Raw genomic sequence first — 11358 nt, 5'->3', positions numbered from 1 at the left:
ATTAGCTAAACATTTTATTGCAAACCTCTCACATAGCATTGAAACCCTAGTTACTTTGATGGACTTATGTGCCGCTAAAAAATATGAGAATGAAACATTTGCATCCTTCATACAATGATGGAGGGCTCTCTATAGGAGGTGCAAAACAGTTATCCCAGAAATAGAGCAAGTGGATATGTTCACATTAAACTTGATTCCCAAGATTAAATATTTGATACAAATGCAATATTTAACCACATTCAAACAAATCACAGAAAAAGCTCTAAAATGTGAGAAGGGACTAGTGGAACAAGGTCTTATTAAGTATGCAAACACCAACAACAATGACAAATCCAAGTTTTGGTCGAAAAACAAAAATGTGACCAATGATGGTATTGTAGACACCAGAATAGTAAATAGAACTCAACCGGTTTTATCTTTGGGAACGAATCAATCATCAAATCCACGTATAGAGAATAACCTTACTTCAACAAATGTAAACACAACACAAAACAAGAACACAAGGTACCCTAGAGTAAATGATCCAAGGAGGAATTACACACCTCTAGGAGAACCTATTGAGTCAGCGCTCAAAAAGTTAATACAGACAAACATGATCACTTTACCAAAAATAAGAGTATATGAACCAGGTCCTTTCAAACCCACATGGTGGAATGATAATGATTTATGTGATTATCATCAGACTAAAGGTCACAAAACAACTAGTTGCTACAAATTGAAAAACTTGGTCCAAGATATGATAGACCAAGGTGACATCACAATCGATACTAATAAAACCTCAGCAAACATGAATCATACAATCTTTAAGGATCCATTTGTTAAGCATGACAAAGGGAAAGCTACCACATCAGGTACTCAAGACAATACAACTAACTACACAAAGGTCTCATACGACTACACTATTCATGCCATTAGCTTAGGACATATAGTAAACAATGATTCACAAGAAACACTTGATCAAGATGAGCAATATCTAGACACTCACACAGATGATAACCAAATTTGCATGATATCAGAGGCACCAAAATATGGTGATGATAGAAATCTTTGTCTCAGAGACTGGGGGCATGATCAACCATCTCATTCAGGTTGGTTTGAAGATGAACTCATAGAACACATCATGGATGTCAAGCATACACATAAAGACTATGAAGAGGGATTTAACATAAATCTTGATAACACAGCATATGATACCGACAATACCTGTAAGTCATATGATACAGTGGCTACAATCACCATAACTCCCCGAGACAAAGACTGTGCCGTAGTTACTCATAGATCAAAGGTAACTTTACAAGGAATACCACAAAATCATCCACCAACAATAGGGACCTATAGTGTTGTTGAGCAACTTAAGAAAACTCTGGCACACATATCATTATTCAAAATTTTGTGTATTTCACCCACTCCTAGAGCTATATTGGACAAAGCAATTCAATATTCGGTAGTGGACAGAGATATAGATGAAAATTGTTTTGATTTTTTTTTTTAAATATTTGATTTTTTTTAAAAAAATTTGGATTTTTAAAATTTATCGCTCGATAGTTTTATTAAAAATGATATTGAAAAATGACGTGAAGACTATGTGGGAATAGCATTCACATGCCCCACACGTCCATTGAGGTATCACAGCCGCTTGCATCAACATGAGCTATATAAGCCTCCTAGGGCCCAATTCCACCTCATTTGCACACTTGTCTTTGGAGTATTGGAGCTTGGAGGAGATAGAGGAGATGGAACCCCTACCACCATCACCATTTTGAGAGATTTCATCAATTTGAGAGGCCAATAGAGTACGGACCACCGGTGAGTTGATTATCTAACCCGCTTTGTGAATTTTTAGCTTAGATTTTAGGTGTTTTGGCAAGTTTTTAAATTTTTCACTCTAGGTTAGCGTTTTCCGCGTTTTTAATTTTTTCACTTCTTTTTGCGCATATGATTTTTCTTTTAGCACATGTGATGTTTCTTTTCGTGCATATGAGTATTGTCGTCGTGCATTTGAATTTTAATTGTCTGCATAGGTTTTCTTAGATAGCACATTTGATTTGCACAATAGCGCATATGATGTTGATTTTAGTGCATCTGTGAAACAGTGTAGCGCATTATGAATTTTTTTATAGCACATATGATAGATTAAATAATGCATATGAAATTGCACATTTAACTATTATTTTAGCGCATATGAGAGAAAGAGCAATTTTTTGAATTTAAAGAAATTTTTGACAAGTGTAATTTGGATTTTTAGGTTCTTTATGAAGTTTTACACCCTGTCAATGTGTCAATTGAGTTGATTGTGTTGATGGGATAGTGTTTGGGTGATTTTCATGTTATGGGCTAGTATGAGTCAGTCATCGATATGAGTCATGTTGATATGGTTGAAATTGTTGGTGTGAATTAAGTTGGTCAAATTCAATATGGTTCAAGGTCGATATGGGTCATTTTATCGATATGAGTCCTGATTTTGATAAGAGTTGTGATTGCGATATGAGTTAAAGTTGATATGGGTCATGATTTCGATATGGGTCAATGTTTGATATGAGTCTTTTGTCACTCATCTTTTATGGGTCAATTTATCTTTATGGGTCAACTTGTCGTTATTCGATATGGGTCAAGTTTTTGATATGGATTGTTAGGTGTTGGTCGATGTGGATCAATTTTTTATATTGGACCAAAGTCGTTATGGGACTTGTGTCGATATGGGTCAATTATTTTTTGATATGATTCATTTTGTTGATATGGATTGTTTGTCAATATGGATATGTTTTCGATATGGATTTGATTTGATATGGGACTATGTTCGATATGGGACTGATTTAATTTCTTGATTGATCTGTGATATGAGGCTGGATTGATTGAAACTTGATTGATTGGGTTTTTGAGATTGGTTTTTGATATGGAACTTGATCATTTTAAAATGGTATTTTATTTTTGATATGAGTCCTGATATGAAGCTTGTTGAGTGAATTTCGATATGATGCATGATTGATTGATTGGATGATTGATTGAACAGATATTGGTTGATTGTGTGACTGTCATCACATGAATTATTGATTATTTGATTGTGTATAATAGATGCATCTGATAGGATGATATACTTGTGTTGATATAGGTCCATCGAGGAGTTCTCATGCTTCGGGATAAAGTGTGTCAGTGGTTAAGGTGTAGCGGGCTGCTTGTCGGATAAAGCTTCATTTTTGGTTGTGAGATAGGTCAGGTAGGAGGGTATTGTATTTGAGATAGGTGTATATTTTCTCGCATAGAGGAGAATCAAAACCAATTAGGGCACAGATAACTTGGGATTCTGAATTGTTATAAGCTGGGGAGAATAATTGCTCCACTAGAAATTCATTTAATGACTTTGTTTATCTAGGATTTATAAGAGCGAGGTGATAGTGGCCATTGCATTAGTAGCTCTATTGTCTGACCTTGGAATCTGTTCAAAGGTGATGTCCACAAAATACTTCTTAAAATTGTCCATTATTCTCTTGTAGGGCATCAACTTGTCATCCTTTGTTTGATAATCATCGTTGACCTGATTGATGATTAATTGAGAGTCTCCATAAAATTTCAATTATGTGATTCTCCATTCCACAACTATTTGGATGCTAGTGACCAGGGCTTCATACTCGGCAATGTTATTGGTTCAAGAGAACATCAATCTGTAGGATCTTGAAATTGTGTGTCCCTCCAAACTGACGAACAAGATGTCGACACCTGATCTATGTTGGGTATAGGATCAATCAAAGTATAGGGTCCATTTCTTGGGTGTGATGGTGAGCACATCTATATCTGGAAATTCCACTTGTAGTGGGTTTTTGTCTAGTAAAGGTGCTTCTTCCAATTGATCTGTAATTGCTTGTACTTTGATGGCCCATCCTTCTGTGTATTGAATGTCGAACTCACTTAGGATCATGACCCATTTAACTAACCTCCCTGTGAGAGTGGCTTTTCTAAGTAGATATTTTAGTGGGTCAATCTTTACTACTAGCTTGGGCGTTCAAATTGATGGAGAGTGGGGAATTGGAAAAGAGGTTGAGAGAAATAGGTAAAGATGATATTGAAGTGGGAGATGACTCAGATAAGGTAAGAAGATTGGCAAAAGTAGGAGTGTGGTGTATTCAATACAATTGTCCCTAAATGCTTTAACAGCTTCAAGGTTGTTATGGACATCATTCAATAAATGTATCTCATGGACTTGAAATGTATATCTTGGAATGTTAGGGGATTAAAATCTCCAGACAAGTCTGAAGGTTTTTGAACTAGCACAAGCATATTGACTTCATGCTTCTCCAGGAAGTTAAAAGCTACCAAAATCATATTGGATGTGAACCTTTCATATGGCTGGAAAGATGCTCCCCTATTATCTATCAATAATGATAAAAGAAAAGGAGGATTTGTCATTCTATTGGGAGGCAAGTGGGCTAATAAGGTGGTAGATAAGGGTTGTTCCCCATGCAACAAGGTTGTGGATCATAGTTAGCACTAAAAATATAGTTAATATTGAGGAATACTTAAAAAATAATGAAGAATATTTTCTATTTATTTCACCTTCATCTTTTAAGTAGTAAGGATTTTTTTTTGTAAAGTAGTTGAGTTGTGTATGAAGAACTGGTCTTTTAACAATTTTTTAAAGGACTAATATATTATGAGATAAAGAATAGATCAAAATGAAGAATATTTTCTATTTATTTCACCTTCATCTTTTAAGTAGTAAGGATTTTTTTTTTGTAAAGTAGTTGAGTTGTGTATGAAGAACTGGTCTTTTAACAATTTTTTAAAGGACTAATATATTATGAGATAAAGAATAGATCAAAATGAATTAGTTAATTTAATATTTGATGTTCTCATGAATACTTTTCTTTGTGATAGGCAATTTAATATTTGATATTTTCATGAATATTTTTCTTGTATTAGGCATTTTAATTGTTTTATTTAGTAAAACAAACATGAATAAAATTATTAAATATTACATTATTAAGATAAAAAATTTGAATGAATCAAGTGTTGTGATGAAAATAATAATCAATAATAGATTCATTAAATAGTTTGTGTTACTATCAAATTCATCATACAATAATAAATGTCATATAATATGTCATATAATGTCTGGTTTGAACTTATATCTAAAAATAATATGAACAAGCATGATGTAGAGGGGTTGAAGAAATTGAAGTCAATCAAGTTTAATTTTAATATAAAAGACACTTTCAAGATTCTCTTCAATATCTTGTATCTCAAGTTTTTAAATATCTCAAAGAGAGGTCATACTACATCAGTCCACCTTATGTGTAAGATTTACCTTGCAAGTTCTAGTTATCTTTTTGTAATTTAGTTGCATGTAGTTGGTTAATTATGTGTATCTACAATGTTTCTGGAGTAAAAAAGAATGGGAAAAATAAGATGATCATGTGAGGATGGAGACATTTGTAATTATTTATTTATTTTGTACTTAATTAGATGTTGGTATGGTTTTTTTGTTTTTCTTGATTGGGTGTTATCTTATCTGAATATTTAGTTTAGCTTGTTTAGTTGTAATGAGTGTGTCATATTAAGAATATGTTATAATTTTCATGAATATAAATCTTGTCTATTTTTATATAACTCAAATTCCTTTCTAATAAATTCTACTAACATTTTCTTAGAAATTATAGATAACATCACTATATTTTTTATCTTTTATTATTAATCAATTATTCAATTAATTAAATTAGGTATACTATAAATCAAGTGATATTAGAACAAATCAAATCTCAAAAACTGAGATAATGTAAATTTGTGTAAATTTTTAACAGAATGTGTTTCTGTAGTGACTTGAAATTAGAATAATGAATCTAGGGTTTGAAAAAAAGTAAGAAAGAACCTGAATGACAAAGCACCACATATCATAGACCCGGCCAACCAAATTAAGCTTGATATCATGTGCTATATTGAAGTTTGTCCTTATGCCTTTTCATTTAGTCTACAGCTCAAACTGATAAACGCAGTTCTTTAACATATAAGTGCGCCCTTCAACACCAAAAGGAAACAGATTACAAGGGTGTATGCGCTCTTGGTTAGGTGGATGTCTTAATCATCTGACTTTGGGGGTTTGAAATGTTGTCACGGAACGTATTGACCACTTAAGTGGTAACTTTTCTTTACCAGATAATCGAATCATTCAAATGCTACCATGATCTCATTCTAATGAGATGCCTCAGGATTCGCCTTCTCTGATAAACGAGGAATGCCCGTAGCTGCAATACTGTCCCTTTTTACTTCAATAAAATCGCCCCTCCATCAGCCAATGTCTCGTTTTAATCTCCTTTATGCCTTCATTCTCTATACCCTTTTACTCCCTTGTTCGCTATGCGCAGACGTCAGTTATACAAACTGCGAAAGCAATCAAACATGTGGCGGTATAAAAATCCCATATCCTTTTGGTTTAAGGGAAAGTGGATGTGGTCTGCCAGACTTACAAGTCGACTGTGAAGATAAGGGACATTTGGTAATCGAAATTGGAAACCAGAGGTACACAATCTTAAACTTTTTTCCAGATAATCAGACTTCAACAATTACTGAGGACACGAGTTTCCAAAATTGTTCATTTTCATATAATCTCAACGAAGATGCAATTCAAGACGGGGGTCTCTTCGATCAAATCCAACGACATAACATCAGTCTACAAGTTCTTGTGTGTGGTTTGCAATGTGTAGCTCTACTACCTGGCCTTGAGGTTCCAGGATGTTATTTTAAATCGGTAACTGTTGAAGAGGCATCAACCCATTGGAATATTGCAGAGGAACAAGACCAGAAATGTAAGAGTTGCGTTTCAAGCGGTGGTCTGTGTGGGTTTAATATTTCCGATTTAAACCAGTTCCTTTGCTTTTGCGAGGATGCACCCCATCAAACCACATGTTCATCAGGTATAATTTGGTTCAGATCTCTCTATATTTTCTTCTAAGCACCCATTAAGTTTAATTGCCTTGCAATTCGAAAATATAAAATACGAAATTGGATTATCTCAGTTTAGTTCAAAAAAAATTATATTCGCATCTGATTAGCATTTACCAAATTTAAACAGTCGAGAGATCAATTTATCGAGCTATAACAGTCAGAACTAAAAAAGGCAGAGATATAACAGGTAAATACTAAGGAACCTTTTTGTGTGAGTTTTAAACATTCTTCTAATTTTCTTGTATGGTGGAGTCACTAATCTATGATACTACACATGAATTCCAGGAATAGCCATTGGGGCAAGTGCTTTCATAGTGATAGTAGCACTATTTCTTATTGTTGTTTATCGAAAGAGGTCATCCTACTTTAGATGGATCCAAAGTTGTGTTGCAAGCGAACCGATGAATTCAGGGTCTATTGGGAAAGTGGAGAATTTTCTCCAAAGTTATATTCATGAAATGCCGACCAGATATTCATTCTCTCAGCTAAAGAAGATCACTAACGACTTTTCAGATAAACTTGGGGAAGGAGGATTCGGCATGGTTTATAAAGGAAAGCTCCCGAGCGGTTTTTTTGTGGCTGTAAAACTTTTGGATCAGTCGAGACAGAGTGAGAGCCAGTTCATGAATGAGGTTGCAACTCTGGGAACCATTCATCACGTTCACTTGGTTCGCCTCATGGGTTATTGTTTTGAAGGTTTCAGAAGCGCACTTGTATATGAGTACATGGCCAATGGATCCCTAGAGAAGTTTCTATTTCAAGGAAAAGAACAAGAACAGAAGCTCAGTTGGGAGCAATTGTATTCAATTGCTTTGGGCGCTGCGCGCGGAATTGCGTATTTGCACCAAGATTGTAACAGGCGCATCATTCATTTTGACATTAAGCCTCACAATATTTTACTGGATGCAGATTTCACGCCCAAAGTAGCTGATTTTGGTCTCGCTAAACTGTATGGGAAGGGAGACGACCACGTATCAATTACGGCAACCAGAGGGACGCCAGGATATGTTGCGCCAGAGGTGTGGAATATAAATTTGGGAGGTGTAACAGACAAATCAGATGTTTACAGTTTTGGAATGCTATTAATGGAGATAGCGGGAAGGAGGAAGAACATTGAGTTGCAGGTGAGCCATTCGAGTCAACTTTATTTTCCGGAATGGGCGTTCAAATTGATAGAAAGTGGGGAGTTGGAAAAGAGGTTGAGAGAAAAAGGTCGATGCGACATGGAAGTGGAAGATGAAGAGAAGGTGAGGAGAATGACGAAAGTAGGACTTTGGTGTATTCAATACAATTCCAATGACCGACCATCAATGAGCAGGGTGGTACAAATGCTGGAAGGAAACGGTGATGATGTAAGCAATCCTCCATTACCTTTCAACTCCTCCCCACCGCGTGAAGTACCATTGTCATCTTCCTCCGAAGAATATTCATCCGTGGTATAGAGTCCACGAAGACTCCTAATCTACCCATCAATCTAGAAATATCTTCATCCATGGTATAGAGAAACGAAGAGGATTTGGACGATTATGAGATGATGCAAGGAGCATCTTTATTATATGGAAACGAATATTATATATTTCTGATGTAAGAATCCATCCTCTGGATATAGAAGTAATTATTATATAACTTAGATGTAAGAATCTTTGTGTGGTGGTTTCAGCTGTTTGGTATTGTAATTTTTTTCTTTTCATTTCTTGAATTGCTATTTTCTTTTCTTGTAATCACATTTTGTTTAATTCAATATATAAAAGAGTAATCATCTTCATCATATCAAAATAAATCATTCATAATTATAATTAGTATTTTTCATGTGATTTTGAAAGGTGTCATAATATTCTTGCTCAATATCACTTAGAGTTTAAAATTATTTTTGTTTTTCATAATATCTTCTAGCTTGATATCATTTAGAGTTTAAAACTATTTTTTGTTTTTAAATCTTAATGACACTTCAAAGTATTTTATTTATTGCCAAAAAATATATTTTGAGAAAAATAATTGGTACATTGGAATTTATCAATTTTTGTTGGGTTGGAAATATGAATAATACAAGGTGTATGCTGGAAATGTGGGATCAACCTGCAAGAGAGAAGAATAGTTCAAACACACACATGAAACATTGCATTAGAGATAGAAATCCAAACAAAGCAAGTTAATGAATCAAAACTCTTTAAAATCGTTCCATGCTCCTTTATCTCTAAAGATCCTCAAGATTCAAGGTGGCCCTCACTTGGAAGAGCACTTGATCTCTTGGATGACAACCTAGAGAACGAGATTTAGAGGATTTTAATATCAAAATGGATGCAACTATGATCCCAATGAATGATTGAGATATGAAACTAGATAGTGATATGGTGTAAAATGAGGAGATTGATACAAAGCTAAACTAGCATGAAAATGATACTAAGATGAAGCTAACATGATATGAGATTAACATGACATATCTAAGATTATAATGCTATCAAAATGATCTAAAATGCTATTCTATTAAAGAGAGGCAAGATTCTTAATGTTATGAGACGATAATGTAGATGCATTAAAACTTGATATGGAGAATGAAGAATGAGAGCTCTATTTATAAGGAAAATAGGGCAAGGGATGGTTGAGATTGAATAATCTCAACAAGGGATAGGATTGAAAGTTATCAATTCATGTGAGGGATTCAATCCAATCCCAAGTTGACAAATGTCTCCTTGAGATGGCTTGAGAGGAGATGCAAGAGACATTAAATGCCTGAGGAGACATGAAGGTTACCTTAGGAGGTAAGGTTGTGGTTGGTTAGGGTCATCCATTGGATAAAGTTTTTACCCAGAGGGTAAACTCTTGTGCAAGGGTTAATAGGATAACCAAGGTTAAAGCCATGAGTGCTTGATGAGACCCTTGGGTTAGATGAGGGTTAAGTTAGAGAGAAAGTCTCTAACCATGAGGGGAGGGTTGAGTTAACCATTAATCATTTGGAAGACTTTGGGGACAAATTTGTAAGAGTCCTTCCAAATTTGGGGGAACTCAATGAGTTAACTTGTTGAAGAAATGAAGCCTTTAATACATTTAGAAGACTTTCTTCCAAATTTGAGAAGTGACCTCCTCAAATTTAGGAAAGGACATGATTAGGAGACTAGAGATGATTAAGATAGGATTAGAAGGCTTCTAGAAGAATGATTAAGGAGATGCAAGTGGAAGATGTAGGATTTTGCAAGTGGATGGAGGATAATAGGATTTAATTAAAATAAAATTAATTTATTTCAATTTTGGATGCAACTTGCATTTGATAGATTTAAATAAACATTTATTTATTTAAATGTGAAATTTAATTTTGCAAGTGGAGGGATTTATAAATAAATCTGGATTTATATAAATACAAAGAGGATTTTAATTAAATGTAGATTTAATTAAAATGGGAAAGGGGAATTTAAATTAAATGTAAATTTAATTAAATGGCTAGGATAGAAGAAGGGAAATATTAATCAAATCTTTAATTTGATTAATGGTCAAAATAGAAGAATAGGATTATCAATTAAATCTTGGTTTAATTAATTGGAAGAATTAGAGATAATTAAATGAATAAAATTCACTTAATTTGTTGCACAACTTTTAGGTGTCTACATTTTTCCCCTCTTTGAGTCGACGTATGGCCACATGTTGATTCAAAGAAAAACGCTCAATTTTGTCATCAAAATTTTTCGATATGATGTTTTTGCCCAAAATTGTTGATATGATGCCCTAGATATGAAAAATGATTTTGATAGGATATGCTGATATGAAACCGATATCAATATGAGACTGATGATGAAGCCGATATGGAAATGTTGATATGATGATATGATATTGCCCCATTGGGCGATAAATTGAAAAAAATTGTGTTGTTTCAAGGGGACGACACGAAGTACGACAATGTTTGGAATTTTGTGCGATTGTTGAATTTTTTGGATTTAAAAATTGTTTTGATTTTTTTGGATTTTTAAAATTTATCACCCGATAGATTTATTAAAAATGATATTGAAAAATGGGGTGAAGACTATGTGGGGATACCATGTACATGCCCCACATGTCCACCGAGGTATCACAGCCGCCTGCGTCAACATGGACTATATAAGCCTCTTAGGGCCCATTTCCACCTCAATTGCACACTTGTCTTTGGAGTATTGGAGCTTGGAGGAGAGAGAGGAGATGGCACCCCCTACCACCATCACCATTTTTAGCAAGTTCGCCAATTTGAGAGGCCAACAGAGTATAGACCACCAATGAGTTGATTATCTAACCCGCTTTGTGAATTTTTAGCTTAGATTTTAGGCGTTTTTGCAAGTTTTTAAATTTTTTGCTCTAGGTTAGGGTTTTTTTGTGTTTTTTATTTTTTCACTTCTTTTTGCACATATAATTTTTCTTTTAGCACATGCAATATTTCTTTTTGCAAATATGAGTATTGTCATT

At 34.2% G+C, this 11358-nt stretch overlaps 1 protein-coding gene across 1 annotated transcript; it reads left to right on the top strand.

Moving 5' to 3' along the window:
* The first annotated feature begins 7008 nt into the window (after nt 1–7008).
* On the top strand, nt 7009–8515 carry LOC131039182 (rust resistance kinase Lr10-like). The gene has a single exon (XM_059215980.1). It carries the CDS (start codon nt 7335–7337, stop codon nt 8373–8375), a length of 1041 nt encoding a protein of 346 aa, XP_059071963.1. The 5' UTR covers nt 7009–7334; the 3' UTR covers nt 8376–8515.
* Nucleotides 8516–11358: the final 2843 nt, after the last annotated feature.

Source organism: Cryptomeria japonica, unplaced genomic scaffold, assembly GCF_030272615.1.
Source record: "Cryptomeria japonica unplaced genomic scaffold, Sugi_1.0 HiC_scaffold_405, whole genome shotgun sequence".
In the NCBI taxonomy this organism is placed as follows: domain Eukaryota; kingdom Viridiplantae; phylum Streptophyta; class Pinopsida; order Cupressales; family Cupressaceae; genus Cryptomeria; species Cryptomeria japonica.
The sequence above is the reverse complement of the archived record's forward strand: the minus strand, read 5'-3'. Positions and strand labels throughout refer to the sequence as shown.

Bases quoted from the DNA above. Each gene is read 5' to 3' on its own strand.
- LOC131039182 (XM_059215980.1), top strand. From the start codon at position 7,335: ATGAATTCAGGGTCTATTGGGAAAGTGGAGAATTTTCTCCAAAGTTAT.